This window comes from Oculina patagonica, chromosome 6 (assembly GCF_052425735.1).
Source record: "Oculina patagonica isolate OP01 chromosome 6, crgOcupat, whole genome shotgun sequence".
Classification (NCBI taxonomy): Eukaryota; Metazoa; Cnidaria; class Anthozoa; order Scleractinia; family Oculinidae; genus Oculina; species Oculina patagonica.
This window is the reverse complement of record NC_135763.1, coordinates 23,986,071-24,005,088: the sequence shown is the minus strand read 5'-3', so window position 1 is coordinate 24,005,088 and position 19,018 is coordinate 23,986,071. Positions and strand designations below refer to the sequence as shown.

The following is a 19,018-nucleotide window of genomic DNA, read 5'->3' as shown; positions in this document are numbered from 1 at the left end:
ACGTTATGTTTCCTTGTCTTTTAGTAACATCTTTTTTTAGGATTTACTAACAGTACGTAGTTCCTGAGGAATTAGAAAATGTGTGCCGGAACGCGACTAATCTCATTGCTGTCTTACTTACGTCTACTGATGGCACCTGACTTTCCAATAAATCAAAGTGACAGGTTAGCTTTGAATAGTAAAAATCTCCATGAACTATTTCAGCTTGATCTTTTTCTTAATCAGGCAGACCACACTTTCATCTAACCTCGTGCACAAGTAAAATTGAATCGACCCGTGTTATTCTTGTTTCATGAAGAATCTCTTTAAATCTCTTCACATATTGACCAAGTTCCGTCATCAGTGTCAAGTAGCCTCTCAAACGTGACGTAAGATCTTCTTTTCTTTAGCACAACTCAAATGTATTACGTTGAACCACACGCATTCAACGTTGTGTGTTGGCCACGAAAAATAACGTTCAAATCTTAGTCGATAAAGAGAAGCTAGCAGAAATGAAGTTAGGAATTCTTGTTATTACTTTGGTGCTGTTATTTAACGCAGGTATGATAAGATCAATTATTAATTAATGTTTGTACAATTTTAACTTAGTTAAAGTGTCCCAGGTATTTTCCTCAAAAATCATAAAATTGTCTTCAGTTAGATGAAAAGATCCTTTGGTAGTAATTTTTAAGATAACATTACCATTTTAAAGTACGTTCTTGTATGAGTTTATTACACTAATTTTGTTAAAATGATCGAAATGTCAAAATATTTTTCATAAAACTTTTCGCAAGTTTTGTTGCCAATGCAATGAAACGACTGAAAAAAATTTGCAAGCCGGCGAAATCAACATCAGCAATACGCGAAATTGAATTCCGTCGCTGTTAGATCAGGTTCCCGGCTGAATTGAAAACGGTCGACTACGTTTCAACTTTATATTTTTCACCAATGAGAACAAAATTTCTAGATTTTTGGTTGGAATATTTTCCGTTTTGGGCAATGAGCATTCAAAAAGGAGCGTTGGAATAAAGAAATGATAGGCGTACAAACAAATACCTTTTAAATTAGCTCCAGTTTCTCTAGTTATTTCGCTTTTGTCAAATTACTGTATCGAATGTAATTTTAATTTATATCTCAGCACTAAAGACGTTTCCACTCAACTAGTTAAACCTCTGAGCAGCTGACTCAAATTATTCGTCTGAAGTCTAAAAGGAAACATGCTTTTCAGATATTTTCATTACTGTCATTTGATGTTAAAATTGTTGAACACGAGTGCAATATGCTTTGCAGGAGACAGACATCTACTGTTGCTACTTGACTGTTTATTTACATATTTTAAAGAATTGAGTTTTCTGATTTCCCTCTGAAAATGGCCTACGGGCCTGGACAAGCAAGAAAGCCATCATATGTATCAATTGTTTTGAATTTTCATGAAATGTCATTAAATTTTAATAGAAGTTCTGTTTTTTTAAGGTGCACTCGGATACTCCTTCTGCCTGCATTCTAAGAGCGTCTGCCTCCTTCCTAAGGATCCAGGCCCCTGCAGGGGATCCTTCCCGAGATACTACTTCGATAAGTCCAGCGGTCAGTGCAAGAAGTTTATTTATGGCGGTTGCCGTGGAAATGGAAATAACTTCCTCACACTGAAGGATTGCGAGACAACATGTAAGGATGTAAAACTTGATAATAGATAGGTGGGGGGGAGAAATGTTTGTTTGGTTTTTTTGGGTCTTCGCCGATGGGGGGTTAAAAAATCGCCCCCCCTCCCCCCAAAAGGAAAAAAAAAAAAAAAAACCCCCGCCCCCCCCCCCTTTTCCCCCCCTCCGGCCAACAAAAATATATTTTTTTCGAGTTTTTTTTGGTTCCCTGGATTTTCTGTGTCGTTTGTGATTGGTCAGAGTAAAAATTTTGGTTTTGGTTTTGGTTTTACGACACTCAATGGAAAACTGCTCTAATAGCAAATATCGATAGGTATTGGTATGTAGCCGTGCAATTTATTAATGGACCTTTTGAAAGTCGTTTTAGTTGAGATATATAAAACCTTGGTCATAGAGCAAGCTTTAATAAAGCTAGAGTCGAGAGCCTGACAACGAAACTCGTCAAGAAAGGTCGTGAGCCTTGTAATAAGGCGTGACAGTGGAATAAACAAGGAAAAAGGAAGAAGGCCCACACCCCAAAGAAATAAGGTCGATAAGAGAGCAAAAAATTAATAAAGTAAGAAAGCCTGAGAAAGGCAGAAAGTGAGAAAGTAGTAAAGTGTGAAATATAGAAAATAAGAAAGTATTTTTTTATTTATTTTTATTTTTTTTTTTTATTATTTTTTTATCTTTTATAATTATTATCTTATTTTCTTTATACTATTTATACCATCCAAGAAAATTGAGAAAATAGGAAACTAAGAAAGTAAAAAATTACGAAAGTTAGAATGACAGAAAGCGAGAAAGAGGGAAATATGAAAAGGATAAGAAAGTTAGAAGGTAAGGAATTTTCTATAACACTCCCTAAACGTAAGTATACCGAGAACAAAAGAAGGAATTTAAATACTTTACCATGCTTCAATGCTATATCCCTTCTTATTGCATTTAGAAAACGTTATTCACTCACGAAAAACATTCACTTTTTGTTGTCTCCATTTAAGGTACGTGTTATTTTCCCAAGGATATCGGGCCGTGTGACGGATATTTCCCAAGATATTATTTCAACTACTGTACTCAAAAGTGCGAGAAGTTTATTTACGGTGGTTGTGGTGGAAACAAAAACAACTTCGTAAGCATCACCGACTGTTACAAAACATGTCCATGTAAGTTTTTTCCTCTTCAATACTGACAGTTGGTTACGTAGTTTTTTGCCTATTTAGCGAACATTAAATCGATTTTTATAAGTACTAATCAGATTGGGAGTTTTTAATAGTCGGCCACTGGGTTGTGCTAACATTACATGAAACATAGCCACGTGAGATGTGCCAGCTGGTTTGAAAAGAAGTTACACACACCAGCAAACAAACATTCAAAAAAAAAGAAACAAACAAACAAACATGAAAGTCTAAGTGATTCAGTAAACATCCGCATATAAGAACCTAAGATTTTGGGTTTGAGGTTGATGCGTTTTTTATATATCAGGAGTTAAGATGTGAGAAATCAGCCTGAAGATGTTCTTTAGAGGGATAGGGGGCATGGTGCATACAAGAGAGGTGTCGCATTTTTGGTGCTTCAAACAAGATAAAGAAGGGCAGCATGAAATATTTTTGTTTTAAAGAGGAACCTGTTTGATTTATCAGACTGAATTGATTCTTATTTAATATACAATCTTCGTTCACTGTCCAAAATCCACGCGCGCAATTGGTTAAAATAGATCATGTGATTTTGCTTTACCTGTCGTCAGCAAACTCCGACAGTGCAGTGTTGACAATAATGCACAAAAATCGTGCATTATTGAAAACGTCTTCAGCTTCAAAGCTTGCAGAAGTGGAAGAAAAATATATTCTTCAAATTATCAACGATCCAATGCCAAACAAAATCGAAGAGGATAACAGTTTGAAGCGCTTTCATGTTCAAAGGTAAATTGCAGCTCAATAAATACATTTTTATGTGCGATTTACTTGCTTGTTGCTTGATTGTGAAAGCCATCGATCGCGACTTGCTATGAACGACCACAGCTGATGAACGATTTTATGAACCATTTTAAGCTTTATCTCTGTACAATTTATTTGTGATTTTTATATTATTGATTTAATCTCGTGTAATTATGTTCGACTACACTTCTTATTATTGTTTGAAGTTCGTTAAGTCCATGACCGCTTGCAGTGTACTCAGATTGTATATTAAAAGGGTTAGAGTCTGTCCGTTCGTGTTTTGTTGACAAATACACGCACTTGCTGGCCTCACAATGAACTCGAAATTTTCAATACTGCACTCGGCTACGCCTCGTGCAGTATTGAAATTTCTCGTTCATTGTGCGGCCAGCGCGTGCGTGTATTTGTCAACAAAACACTCACAACAGTCTCTAACCCATAAATACAACATGTATGTGGTGCTTTATTAGCAAAATTTCAGCCTGAAGGTTCTTAATCCACTTGTTTTTATATGCGGGTGTTTACTGTACATGTGTTCAACGGTTTTTTTTTTACGACTGCACACGCATAAAATCCACAATCGGTACCGTACTATTTTGCAGGCAATCAGTTCCTGGAAATCCCACCTGTTAACCTGGACTCAATATGCTACCTTCCAAAAGAAGTAGGACCATGTAAGGCGCTCATACCTCAGTATTTCTACAACAAGTGTACTCGGAAGTGTGAGCTGTTCTTTTATGGCGGATGTCTTGGCAACAAAAACAATTTCAAGACACTGAAGGAATGCAACAGCAAGTGCTTTTGTAAGTCATGTTAACAGAACTAAATTGAATTTATACCACATTCACGACAGCAAAAGATGTTTAGTCAAAGCACAGGCGGCCCAGACGTTGTATTCGATTTAGGTGATTATAAGACAATGTATGAGAATACTTTGAAAATTGCTCTAAATAGTTCTTGTATGAAAGATTTGAATAAAAATGTTTTACCTTATGTTTATCTTGCGTTATTTTGACATTCTTGTGCGGAGGGGTTTAAAGCCGTTTAGATGAGTTTTTCTTTCTGACGTTGTGCTTCCCCTTCATAAAGAAAAACTCGTCTAAACGGCTTTAAACCCACTCCAGAAGCACAAGAATGTCAAAATAACGTAAAATAACGTAAGGTAAGACATTTTTATTCAAATCTTTCATACAAGTACTATTTAGAGCAATTTTCAAAGTATTCTCATACATTGTATTATAATCACCTAAATCGAATACAACGTCTGGGCCGCCTGTGGTCAAAGACTGAAGACACTGAATATTACATAACCATAGGATTCAAACAGGAGTAAAGCTCTAACTCGTGCTTTCATTCTGTCAAATGTAGGTCGACATCAGTTAGCAACTTTAGTGAAGAAAACAATTTTAAACCACGTTTAACTAAAAAACTTTTGAATGTGTTTAGCTTTGCTTGATTGGGTATTAGTCTGGAAATATCTGAGGAATATTCGATTTCCAAACCCTTTCACGTGGAATACAAAGTTAACAAGGCCCACACTTATACTGCAGACTAATCAATTTAAAATAAGCGGTTAATCCTTGCCCCGTATGAACGAAAAAAGATTACAGTCATCTATGATTTAATTATTACCGGAAGTAATGAAAACGTGTCTGTTCTTGTTTCATTGCAGATCCTCCAGTTAAAGGATGAATCGCGCCATTTTCTTGGTTGGTCAGCTGAAAATTTGCGGTTTCGTTCAGAGCAGCACAACATGCAGTCACACATACATCCCTTGCAAATGCGTCCAAGATAGAGAGAGATTAAAAAAAACTATAATGCTATGATAATAATAATCATTAAAATTTGGTTGCTTGGTGGATATAGTCTATAGCTATGGCGTGATATTTAAACACGTTTTATATGAAATAAACTAAAAGAAAAGTGATAAGGTTATGTCATTTATTTGTTCAATTCAAAATACCGATGATCATTTAAAATCCCCCACGAACCTCACTTTTAGATGCTGTTGCTTAGTTCCGTCGCTGGGGAACTGGGAGGATTGTTTTAAAGGGTAGGAGCTGTAAACTTGTCTTATGACTCAGTTATAACCAACCTTGACAACAAATCACATCCTAAAACTGATCATGACTACGTGACCATCAAACTTTACGTTTTTTGTTATTAAACGGTAAGATCTCCTGGTCTGCTTCCTTGATTCCAGCATTGCTTTTGAAGTTTTGTTATTACCCAGCAAATGCGGAACGTTAGTAATTCTCCTTAGTCCTGTTACCTAGGGTTCCCTACCGCTTATAGCTTTTGCAAATGTCGTCCCGTATACTGGGGGTACCCGCCAATATCATGGCGGAGATGTCAGAACTCGACTGGTGTTATTACCTTATCAGGGTTACTGTTGATTACTTTATTTTCATATCATTTTTTGTGGTTTATTTGAGCAGATATAAAAATTCATAAATATATATATATACAAATATTCTCATGGTACTGACAATGAATCTATGGCCAGATTCAGATTTACAAAATCATAAGCTTACAAAAGGTTCAGGTATACACTGCATTTAGTTGCAACAGAGTAACTAAATTATAGAACTGGCAGAACATACTTAGGATACCAAATATCTCCATTTTCGGCGAAGAAGGAGTGGTTGTACGAGTACACTGCAGTACAGTACACTGCATTCAAATTGTAACAGAGTTACTGATTTATAGACCTAGCAGAACATATTTAGGACACCAGATCTCTCCATTTTCCGGATAGAAGCAGGAATGGTTGCACGGGAGAAAGTTGATTCCACAAGTGCCTTCCGCATGCCACATGGAACTTCCATTATTGTTCTAAACACTGAGTAGACTAAAAATCTCCATAAGTGGCACGTCTATGTTATGTCGTTATACGACTTGTGACTCTTCCAATCTTGTTTTATTTACTTTGCTATAGAAAAGATATTGTAGATACTTGTTATGATCCCCTAGTTTTGAATTAAATTTCTTCTTCAAGTAAGCAATATAACTCTCTTCTTTCATAGCCATTTTCTCGCACAGGTATTTGCTAACATTTGGTGTCGTGTGCAGTTTAATGTCCACTTCTCCCGTATCGTGGTTAGTTTGTAACGAATGGATACATCCCTTTTCAAGATCCTTTACTTTTCTACGTAATTCTCTGACTTCTTGATAGAAGGTATGATCCTGATTAGCAATTTTAATCCAAAAGGTTTTATTAAAGGAATCATATAAGGTAGCGTCTGCATTGTTCCACTCATTGATCTGCATCTGAAAACACACAGAAAAAGTAAGGCCAGTCATTCTTTTTGGTGATAAATGATATGCAATTGAATTACAGCAAACTTACTAAACCTATTGAGCGAAGGCTGATGGCCATGAAAAAAGGGTTGCGTGCTTTTTGATAATTCTTCATTTCTTTCATGATGTTTACAGATTGTATTATAAGACCGTTAATATTTCCTATGTTACTAAAAGGATAATTTGAAGTTACTTGGTAACCCATGTGGAAAAAAATAAACGTCATGCAAAAAGGTGACTATAAAAAAAGGCAAGCACTAGAATATTCGAAGAAAGCATTGATTCCAAAACCACTAAATCAAGTTACCCGGGGGTGGGTTACAGTGGGTTACAATTGTTATCACAACCTGGTAAAATGCTAGAAGTGGGTTAGGTGGGCAGAGTTGTGTTGGGGGTGGGAGTTGTAGTCATGTCATGCTACTGAAAGCTGTTGTAATCCTAAAAGTGTGAGCCACTGGGCCCATGTGTTGACTTCATCATCTCCTAGCTAAAGAAATAAAGAAAAAAAGAAAAAAAAAAGATTGCAGATTGGTTAAAGTTAAAAGCATTTTACCTGTTGTTCATCTGTTATATTCTGCTGTTTGTACTCCTGTGATCTTTGATTAAGTTTAAAATAAACCACATCATCTAAATCCCAGCATAGTTCCCTTTTCAGTAAAACAAGGGATTCATCAAAATACTCCATGATAAGAACCAGATCTATTTTCTCCGCCAGTTCATCAATGTGTTTCTTGATCATCACCGGGTCATTGTAATATTTGTGCTGAAGACCAAGGTCGAATGTCTGTCCTGTGAAAAATGGTTAAACAAATTTGTAAAAGAAAACGGTAATGCTGGGCACATTTGAACAAAATAAATGGCTTTTGTTGATAACTACTAAAAATACAGGGTACGAATTCCAAACTAATAACAATTACATCAAAGTTGTATTGTATTACTCGAACATGATTTTTGTCACAGATCTGGAATAAAACGATAAACCGCTCTTCCAAGAAATGTCCTCTTTGCTGTGTTTGCCCCCCCTCCCCCTGACAGACCACAATACTTATTTGTCTTAAATACTCGAAAAAAATAACTGAATTTTTTAAGATTTTCATCGTAATAGGAGGTTTACAAATATGTTTGTGAATTTTCAGAAGAAGATTGTATTTATTACACATTCCACTCGAAATTATGTGATAATCTATACTAGTAGTACATATCTAACATAGCGGTTATCGCTCATACGTCAAATTGGGCCTATTGAACTTGCGTTTATTTCGACATTTGGACCTCTTGTCCTGCGAATAGATGATGATATTTGCGATAAAAGGCAATCCAATTTAACTTATAGGTGCAAGCCAAAATTGCATAATATTTCATAGAAGATGCGTGACTTACCATTCTTTGCCATGTTAATGTTGATGTCTAATCGTGGCAGCTGCTGCAGGTAGTTCAAAAGATACTGTCTGGGTTTGGTCAAAAACTCATCAAACGTGTTACTAGTGGTGTTCATGCCAAGCAGAGTGTCAATTTGATACCCGTAAAAGACAGATTCGAAATGACCCATAGGCTTTCGAATCATAGCAATGTAGTAAGAGTCCTGAAACAAAATATGAAATCAATCAGTTAATGAACCAGTGAGTAAACGAAAAGAGAATTCCCATTAAAGCTCTTTTAAGCCCTCCGGTCTGGAAGTTCTATTTTTTGATACGCCCTTCCACCTCCCTACGTGGTATATAATCATGACAATTTAAGAGTAAGAAAACAAGGGAAATTTTCTATCGCAGCTTAGCTTAGTTTCTTGCCCCCGGGTTGGGGATAGGGACGGAATACGTCCATCGCATGTACCTATTATTGTCATTAAAGATGCGAATATGTTCATCGTGGTGTAAGATAGGAATGAAATTTTATTCGTTTGTCTCACGATAGAATCGATTTGAGGTGTTGATCGCGACGTTTCTACTGCAATACCGCTAGTCTTCATCAGGCGATGGTCGATTGTTTACGCGTCGCTATTTATGTCACGTTGGTTCGCTGCTATTGGTACATTTCGAACCTCATTATTATTCCGACTAACAGATGTTGTTCCCTCAGAGGTTCACTTTGTAGCTGACCGGCTGTTGTGTTTTCTGATCGTAGGTGTCCATGCTTCAGGAATTTCAATTCCGCTGTCTCTATTAATGTTATTAGAATAAAGTCTTATTTTGGATAGCCTCTTTGACCCTGCGTGTGTATCGGTGAGAGTCACGATCGATAAACTTGACTTGATTTCATGTAGCCTTTTGCTCCAGTTAGAGGAGCGAAGAGGATTAGTGATTCCATAAAGGAAGATATTTCCTTATGGAAGTCGTGTTTTCTGAGGGCAGCATATTGACCTCGGTAGGTTACTATGCCTTACTTGGTTGGTGCGTTCCGCATGGAAATAATGTTATCTGAGGGCAGCATATTGACCTCGTGGTAGACTACTATGACTTTATTGGGTAGTGAGTTCCTTATGGAACTTATGTTTTCTGAGAGCAGCATATTGACCTCGTGGTAGATTTATGATGTCTTACTTGGGTGGTGAGTTCATTTAATGGAACTCATGTTTTCTGAGAGCAGCATATTGACCTCGTGGTAGATTTATGATGTCTTACTTGGGTTGTGAGTTCATTTAATGGAACTCATGTTATCTGAGGGCAGCATATTGACCTCTCGCTAGAATATTATGTCTTATTTGAGTGGCGAGTTCCTTACGGGGCAGCATATTGATCTCGTGGTAGATAACTATGTCTTGCTTGGGTTGAGTTCCACATGAACTCATGTTATCTGAGGGCAGCATATTGACTTCGTGGTAGAATATTATGTCTTACTTGGGTGGCGAGTTTCCTATGGAACTCATGTTATCTGGAGGGAGCATAATGACCTCGTGGTAGATTACTATGACTTACTTGGTTGGTGAGTTCTGCATCGAACTCATGTTATCTGAGGGCAGCATATTGACTTCGTGGTAGATTACTATGTCTAACTATGGTAGTGACTTCCTATGGAACTCATGTTATCTGAAGAGAGCATATTGACCTTGTGGTAGATTACTATGACTTATTAGTTGGTGAGTTCCGCATGGAACTCATGTTATCTGATGGTCAGCATATTGACTTCGTGGTAGATTACTATGTCTAACGTAGGCAATGCGTTCCTCATGGAACTCGTGCTATCTGAGAGTAGCATACTGACCTGAGGGTTTATTATTGTGTTTCACTTGGGTGGTGAGTTCCCTATGGAACTTCTATTATCTGAGAGCAGCATATTAACCTCGTGGTAGATTACTTTGTCTTACTTGGGAAGTGAGTTTCTTATGGAACTCATGTTATCTAAGAGCAGCATTTTGACCTCGTGGAGTAGATTATCATGTCTTACTTGGGTGGCAAGTTCCTTATGTAACTCATGTTATCTCAAGGCAGCATATTGTCTTCGTGGTAGATTAATATGTGTAACTTAGGTAGTGAGTTCCTTATGGAACTCATGTTATCTCAAGGCAGCATATTGACCTCGTGGTAGATTACTATGACTTTCTTGGTTGGTGAGTTCCGCGTGGAACTCATGTTATCTGAGGGCAGCATATTGACTTATGGAACTCATGCTATCTGAGAGTAGCATATTGACTCGATGATTTATTATTATGTTTTACTTGGGTGGTGTGTACCTCATGGATTTCATGTTATCTAAGGCAGCATATTGACTTCGTGGTAGAATAATATGTCGTATTTGGGTGGTGAGTTCCTTATGGAACTCATGTTATCTGAGGGCAGCATATTGACCTTGATGTGGATTGTTATGTTTTACTTGGGTAGGGAGTTCACTATGGAACTCATGGTATCTAAGAGCAGGATATTGACCTCGTTGTAGATTACTATGTCTAACTTAGGTAGTGAATTCCTTATGGAACTTATGTTATCGCAGAGCAGCACATTGACCTCGTGGTAGATTATCATGTCTTACTTGGGTGGTGAGTTCCGCATGAAACTCATGTTATCTGAGGGCAGCATATTGTCTTCGTGGTAGATTACTATGTCTAACTTAGGTAGTGAGTTTCTTATGGAACCCGTGTTATTTGAGGGCAGCGTATTGACTTTGTGGTAGATTACTGTCTTACTTAGGTAGTGAGTTCCTTATGAACTCATGCTATCTAAGAGTAGCATATTGACCTGATGGTTTATTATTAGGTGTTTCTTGGGAGATGAGTTCCTCAGGGATTTCATGTTATCTGAGGGCAGCGTATTGACCTCGTGGTAGAATATTATATCTTACTTGGGTGGTGAGTTCTCTATGGAACTCATGTTATAAGGGCAGCATATGACCTCGTGGTAGATTACTATGTTTTACTTGGGTGGCGAGTTCCTTATGGAACTCATGTTTTTTGAGGCAGCATTTTGACCTCGTGGTAGATTACTATGTCATACTTGGGTAGCGAGTTCCTTATGGAACTCATGTTATCTGAGGGCAGCATATTGACTTCGTGGTAGATTACTATGTCTTACTTAGGTAGTGAGTTCCTTATGGAACTCATGCTATCTAACATTTACACCTCGAACATTTATCGTCGGTACTTGTTTCTAACGGATATCTTTCTTTGATCATTCGAAAACTCACTAAGACCAGAAGACCAACAGCCAACAACGAACCCACGCAGGAATTTATATCTTCTGCGGTTTTTCTCTGCATCAATGGTGTCTCAGACGCATCGTTTTCAAATCAGACACAACTCTTCGGTCTTACTTACTGCGACCGAACGGCGTCCAAGAACCAGGCAAACAAGGCGGTGTTGTGTACAAGATTTCATGTGAATGCAGCAAAGATTATATCGGGGAAACAGAAAGAGCGATGCAAGACAGGATACAAAAACTCGACAGAGACATACGGTTTGCTCATACACAAACCTCTGAAAAGGAATGCTGCTTTTAACTGACATTTCGATAATTGAGCGGAAAAATCCTGATTTGTCGAAATTAAAGTTCGGAACCAATTACTGTCTGTGATAAACTGCGAGTTTTGTACTGAACTTGATAACGTTTAGTTCGACCTTCGTCTTTATATACAACAATTCTATCGTAAACTTTATATTAAACGCGATCTCGTATTCTGTTCCTATGATTTTATCATGTGATATTTCAAGCTGTGCTGTGTTTAAAAAAAACAGGTTTGGTTCTTTTGCAATAAAAGAGTTCATAAACGTTTTCTACACAGTCCAATTTGGGACTACCCTCGCCCGGGCGAGCAAACTAGACAAACTACTGATACTACAGGGTTCAAACCATTTACTCTGATCGCATACCTTAGGCATAAAGGATGCCATGGTGTCTGGACTGTATCTAGCATTGATAAGCAAGTTTGGAGATGTGGAGTTGAGGTACTTCTTGTCTACAAAGCTTGGATTGAAGTGCAGTGGCCAGTAGAAGTCATAACTTCTATGCTTTGGAAGCGCAAAATCCAGCTCGTTCAAATCGCCGTATCTGTACATAATGTTAGCCAATGTTCCACTTCCGGTTCGGTGAGTTTTAAGAAGCACTACATTTTTGAAAGGACGCTTGGGACCGCAAGGTATTCTTAAAAAGCGAAAAGAAAGATTTTGTATTAAGATAACTAATGAAAGTTTATTTTGACGTACTAAAATATTATTTTGCAAAGGTCGTTGAGTGAAAATTGAGTCCATGTCGAGGATTTCATCCACAACATCCTAAAGTTGTCATGGAGTTATGCACACAAGAGCAGTTGTTACAACTGAGAGCTTATACGTTATTCAATAACTCCCTCAGGGATCGCGGAGCCGGGGGGGGGGGAGGGGGCTGGGGCCTTTAGCGCTCCCCCAATATTTCCAAAAAATGTAGACTTTCTAAGAGAAGAGTCTCTAAAGCCCCCACTTCAAGTCACTAGCCGGTTCCTGTACCTTTGTTATTAACTTAGATTTTTATTTTATTTTGCAGTTTGTTATTAACTCAGATTTTTATTTTGCAGTATAGTCCGGCGGCTTAGCTCCTGAATTGTGCGATTTTTGATACAAGCACCAAACTTTGAAGGATTACAAGCATTCGCATACTAATCAATTCTTGATATAGTGCCAACGCCAATTTCCTATTTTCAGCTAGTAAACAGCAATGAAATTTTCAGCCGAGAGGCCCCCCCTGCCCCTTCCCCACGAAGTATTTCTTCTTGTACTTTTATAAACCTTTATATTATTGTTGATTTTTATTCATAAATACAGATATGAATGCTTTTAATTAGGCTTACAATTGTTATTTTTTACTATCTGTTTGATACCAATAATTTAATAGGAAATTATTGCATGGGAAAAGATTTTTCGTTCCCCGCCCTTTGCTCCCTCGCGTCTTTCGTTTTGCGCTAGCGTCCAGGTCTCTCGCGATCGGTAAACCGTTCGCTAACAGAAAAAAAATAGGAAAATATAGGGCTGTGAACAGTCTAAATTACAGCATTTCATTCTAAATTTTGTACATGCGACTTAGTATCACTACCTGGCATAATATTATCTGTCTATAAACCAGGAAAAACAAATATTTCACGACATTTCATTGATTTTAACCCTATCCAGACCGGGAGGGGCGGAAAGTGCCCGCGCTGACTTTGAACGCTTATAACTTTTTCAAGATTCAACCAAACGCTACCAAACTTTGCGAATTTATCTAAAATTTATTTGGAAAAAATTTGGTAGGATAAACTGTTGTGTCAGGAACTTGACGTCACCATGGCAACGGCATTTTGACAGGCATGTCTTCCCAATTTTGTAATTTTCGTGTTTCTATTAATGAAAAATAATTTTAATGCAATTATTTTCATCCTTTTACGGTTTTTAAGCACAGTTTTATTGATTTTGAGTACTTTGCAGTAATTTTGAGCGATTTTATGACGTTATGGAAAAAAATCGAAATCCAAGATGGCGGATCCAAGATGGCGGCTGTTTTGACATTATGATGTAATTGTCACGTGATGTGACGTCATCTTCCCACGTGACGTATACCAAAAGATAGGTGTTTGGACATACTATATATTCCGTAAGTTTCATTGTAATTGCTTAAATATTCTGGAAGTTACGGAGGTCTGAAAAGATCCAAAAAGCCCGGTCAGAATAGGGTTAATAAATTAAGGTTTCCATGGAAACCGGTGTTTTTCGGGCTTGGCACTATATCTGAAAAAATTTCTGTTGGTGACCACTTTCATTGTGCCAAGTTTCATGCTTGTATCAAAAAGTGCACAATTAAACTAAAATTTCGAGCTAAGCCGCCGGACTAGTAATTTTAAATTTGGGCAAAACATTGGGCGTTTTCCCAGTCAGCCGTTAGGGTGGTGAGCTGCAACCACTTTGCGAGATGATTCGGTTCTTCGGTTCCATCTTTATCTTCAACCTTTTTTTTATTTTTTCCATAACTTGCAACTGACAGTTACAGTTACAACATCCACGGCAAGTTTAAATATGTACAATAAGGACTTTTATTATCCAACTTTGCTTCGTAGAGTACAAATACTGCGCCAAACGAGTACAAATATCTCACGATATTTGTACTCGTGTCATTTCCCCCGACCGCGGGAATGATTAAAAAACGTTTGAAGTTTGTATCGCTGTACATTTTTACTCGTCATTTTTACTTGCCAAAATACTGCCTGACTCGTAAAAATATACAGCAGTACATGCTAAAATGTTTAATAAGATATCTACCTTGATTTGATAAAAGGTGGCTATCGGGCTGTTAAGGAATGTATGGGGTTTCATATTTTTTTTTTTTTTTGAGGATACGGAGAATTGTTCGGCTTTCTTCCAATGAAATGTCGCCCTGTCTAATGTAGTGAATGCAATCTTACTTTTTTTTCTCCCTCCCTGTCTCCCCCCCACCCCCCCCCCGTCTCCCTCCCCCTAGAATTACTTGTGGTTAGTCTAGCCCAGTCTCTAACTCCAACCCCTCTCTTTCATTTGAATTCTAGTTGCGCGCGCTAACTAGTAGAACAGTTGTGATCTATAGCTTTCCATTCTGCTGTCTAAAGGAAGTTTGCCGGAGGACATCATTAAGTCCCGTGAAGGTGAAAGTCTTACGATTTGCAAGTTGTGCGTCGGCTGTTATCGTACCTCAAACCGAGCTTTAGGCGGTTAAACACAGATAACCGGTCGGCTCGTTTTGCCAGGTACAGATAATGTTGAGCTTGCTTTAGACAGCAAAGGTCTTTAGCCACATCAATTAGGACTCGGAACTAGACTATACGGGCTGATTTGAAGGCGGTCATAACGATATTTGGCTTGAACTTTACCGTGGCTAAAGACTTAGTTTTTTACTGTTGAAGTTTGTGGAGCGGGCGTTACGCGGTCGACGACATTCAAATACATCCGGGACATTGTCGGTTATTTCTAAAAGAAACATGTCGGATTGGATAGCCAAGGAATCGCTTCAAGCGCTGATGTGAGTACATAGTTTTCTTTTTCCCTCAATTTTAGGCGTTCTCCGCCTAGCTAACACTCATAGTTCATAGTTCTCTGTGATTCGCTAGTGGGAGGCGATGCGATCGTGTGCATTTCCGGCAGCGACAATGGAGTTGACAATTGAGATAACACATGCCCGCTTCCTCAGATATTTCGCCTGATTTGCTTAAAGTTGAATCGAATGTCGATGTAGAATGCTTTAGTTCAGTTTATTTGAGACGTGCATGCTGTAAGAAAGCTACAGTTCAGCTCTCCGCCGAGTGTTTTCTTATGTCTATCTTGGTATTAATTTTGACTCACATTTCAAGTTGTAAACACTCCTAATTAAATTGATAGAATTCTTGATTTAAACAAAATGCCGTATATGCAGTCTTTTTGGTTAAAAAACACATAAACTAGAGTGCCTTACGTTAAACTTGAGCTAAAATTAGCCCTCATTCAGCGTTCGTTACAGAAATAGGGCTTCAGATCTACGGTGTCATGTCAAATTTCGGGAGACACCTTTTATCAAATCAAGTTAGATATATTTATATAGTTACGTTACTGACAAATTAAACGTGAAACGAATTGTGATTACCTTTTAGGTTCTTCAGGGAACTCTTCCCATCCCATGTTGTAATCGATACTCTCATCTCGCTCAGAATCGCTCTTTGCTTCCGTCTCATCATAAGCATTGATAAGACTGTCATTACTCGGTCTCCCCAGCGAGCTGTCACTTGTACTGTTGGCTTTTGTGTCCAGCTTTTCCGCGGTTTTGCCGATAACGCCGCTCTTTGCTTCTATATAATTCGATTCATCTGTCGAGTCAAGCGCTAAGCGGTAACCCTCCTTATCCAAATAAACAAGCTGTGACGGTCTAAATCAAATACAACGCAAATTAAATAAACTGATTGAACAAAGAAGTCAAATAAGACCATGTGACGACTTGACAGACTTGTATTGCTTTGAAATTATATTGCAGCGAATGTGTCTTTAACGGATTATTCTCGCGTTTAATTCTACACGAACATTGATAAAACAAATTATCTTGCAATTATAAATTATTCTTATTATATAAAGTTGAACGTTTTTTTTTGGTCGATGAATATTTCGAAGCCGTGAAGCTTAAGCTTTTAGCGTAAACTCTCCTTTGTCCACTGAATTTGATAATCATTAAGATGTTGCTTGATAGCTTAGACTTAATACTGAGTCTTATCGCCAGAACAGTAAGCGTTAAAACCAATAACAAACAACTGACTTATCTTTTCACCAGACTAAACAAAAATCGAAGCAATTTATATTAAGAGAAACGTTTTGTTGCAGATTTTTCTGATACATATCTATCCAAACCCGTACTCTCGCTACTCAATTTATTGACAACCCCGGACTGGTTTGAGTAACCCGTAATAATTTAACTGGCATAAAAACAATCGCATACTGTTGCATCAATCGCACCTTCCTCGGCTGATACTTTTCTTACCTCACCGAGAAAAATTCAATGTATTTTACATCGGCGGCGTGGTGATTTTCGCCTGTTCCTTTGTCTTTTTCATGTTGAACCACTTTGGATTGTGAAGCCAGATACAGCAGTATTGGAACACACATGAACACACCGCCGATTACCCAAGGAAAACTCGAGTTTCGGCTTCTCATCGTTTTGACCCTATGTGCTCGCTAGCCAAGCATGAAATTTGTAACATTTTCTTTTCACAACATGAACGTAGCGCATCGTTTCAATATTTTTCATGTTTACGTTATCCGAGCCTTCTTTACAAAACTGCAAAGCGTAAAAGCAGGTAGTGCTGGTGTTTCATCCATAAAAACAACAACGGTCCCTAAGCACTGCTGGTATCATGTTAAACATGACATTTTCAATAGCTTTGTGCAAACATTTGAAAAGGTTCAGTTCAGTCTGTGGTTTTTTGTTTTCCTATTTTTATATTGCTTGCACTACAGTTTATAACGCTGCATGTTTCACCGAGCAGCACAATTTGTATGTGTGTATGTACCTGATTTTTTTATAGAAGAATATCGAGGCTGAAATTTGCGAAATTTTAATATTATTTAAAGAATAAACCCAAGACTGAGATTTTTAAAAAAGTACATTTTTTGTGTTGAATACAATTATATGTTTTAATTAAACCCTAGGAACGATAAAACTAGCCAATAAAACGATAAAACCCTGCACTAGCCAAATGTTCGACGCTAATGATGGTTTGATGAACGGTGCATGAAATACGCATGTATGGTATACAGCACAAAAGACATGAACTTAACCTATAATCTAAGAAAATTTACAAGAATATTTTCAGCCTTACATCGGCAGACAAATAAGAATATTCATTCTGGGCCGGAAAACATTATTTTTTTAACAAAGAAAAGAGTGTACTCAATTTGTCTAGGACGTAGAGCGAAATGTCACGATTTGGGCAGTAATTGTTTCTGGCATAGTTGCTATGACAATCGTTACCTGTGTTGACCCGCTCGCTTCATAATTTTGAAGAAAATTACATTGATTTGCAATTTCCTTAACTACAATTAACTACTAATCTCAATTAGTTAACGGGGTAAAAATCGACAAGGTTCAGTTTTTCCCGTGGTATTGCGAAAAAATGAAAGAGCTCCCCATGCACGAATCGAAGCATTTTTTTAATTTTATCTTTTATTTTAAGAAAAGATAAATTACTTTTTATTTCTCTTTTTTTTTTAAAAAGGACGACAGTAGCAACACTGCCATAGTCAGTTAAAGCTTTTAATTTTTTTATTTGTCGGAATAGTTTGTTTAATTTTCGGTAGCATTAAAGAGTTAGAGCCTGTAGGATTCTTAGGAGTTGTAATTTTGTCTTCCGTTACGGCATAATGTCGAGTACATTCAGTCAGGTCAGAGTGGAACATTGCATGATGATTTTTTCAAAGAAAAGTTTTGCAGGGGGAAAAGACTTTATCAAATGGAATAAATTTTCGGCTTCTTTTCATTCTTGTTTATTGTTCCCTACAGCAACTCGAGTTATTTTTTTTGTGTCCTGATTGGAGCTATCAAACTAGTATGGAACATTCCTATAAAGTTCAAGTTGATTTTTGAGATTAAATTATGACGCAATAAAGGGGAGGGGGGTAGAAAGTCTGCACCTTTCTTTGAAGACATAACGGTGCCGGGAAATCTGTCTCAATCAAGCCGTTGCTAAGAAAGACTTCACTTAAGACTGTTTATCCCGGAAAGGTTTTGATACATGCATGCAATGCATGCACGCACGCAAGTAGAATGCGAACAGAGGCGGATTTTGCGTTCGATGTTTCACACCGGCGAGATATTTTTACATTTTCAGCCGGATTTCTCAGCTGATATTTCACGTCACTGAGAAATATATCGGCGGTGTGGAATATCAAGCAAAAAATTCAGTTGTCAGCTAGAGTTTACATGAACAACCAAAAAATGGTAAATCATCTCAGAATTATTGAAATTCTTTTGATAAGTATAATTCGCAAAACCTCACTTTTGCCAGACCTTTTTTCCCTTATCCTTTATGTTAGTTAATAGAGGAAAATGGTTATGAAACCGGCAAACTTCAAAGGAGCAAGCAAGGAGCAAATATGTTGGAATGTTTACGACCGTACACAATCTTTTGTTTTAAACACTATGCATGAAATACGTAACAGAGACGTTTTTATTTGTTAATTGCTTAGACAGAAGTAAACAATTCTTGTGTTATTTAGCCAAGATTCAAAAGGTTTGCTGATGCAAAGTT

General features: G+C 37.6%; 2 protein-coding genes across 2 annotated transcripts; one reads left to right on the top strand and one right to left on the bottom strand.

Moving 5' to 3' along the window:
- Positions 1-425: 425 nt before the first annotated feature.
- On the top strand, positions 426-5,470 carry LOC144658637 (BPTI/Kunitz domain-containing protein-like). Its single transcript, XM_078519096.1, has 5 exons — positions 426-540; positions 1,453-1,644; positions 2,618-2,779; positions 4,153-4,353; positions 5,223-5,470. Exons 1-5 carry the CDS (start codon positions 492-494, stop codon positions 5,240-5,242), a joined length of 624 nt encoding a protein of 207 aa, XP_078375222.1. The 5' UTR covers positions 426-491; the 3' UTR covers positions 5,243-5,470.
- A 480-nt stretch (positions 5,471-5,950) lies between these two features.
- LOC144658651 (galactose-3-O-sulfotransferase 2-like) lies at positions 5,951-18,937 on the bottom strand. The gene is made up of 6 exons (XM_078519111.1): positions 16,753-18,937; positions 15,871-16,149; positions 12,147-12,417; positions 8,231-8,432; positions 7,404-7,639; positions 5,951-6,820 (listed from the first exon to the last, which is right to left on the bottom strand). Exons 1-6 carry the CDS (start codon positions 16,923-16,925, stop codon positions 6,440-6,442), a joined length of 1,542 nt encoding a protein of 513 aa, XP_078375237.1. The 5' UTR covers positions 16,926-18,937; the 3' UTR covers positions 5,951-6,439.
- Positions 18,938-19,018: the final 81 nt, after the last annotated feature.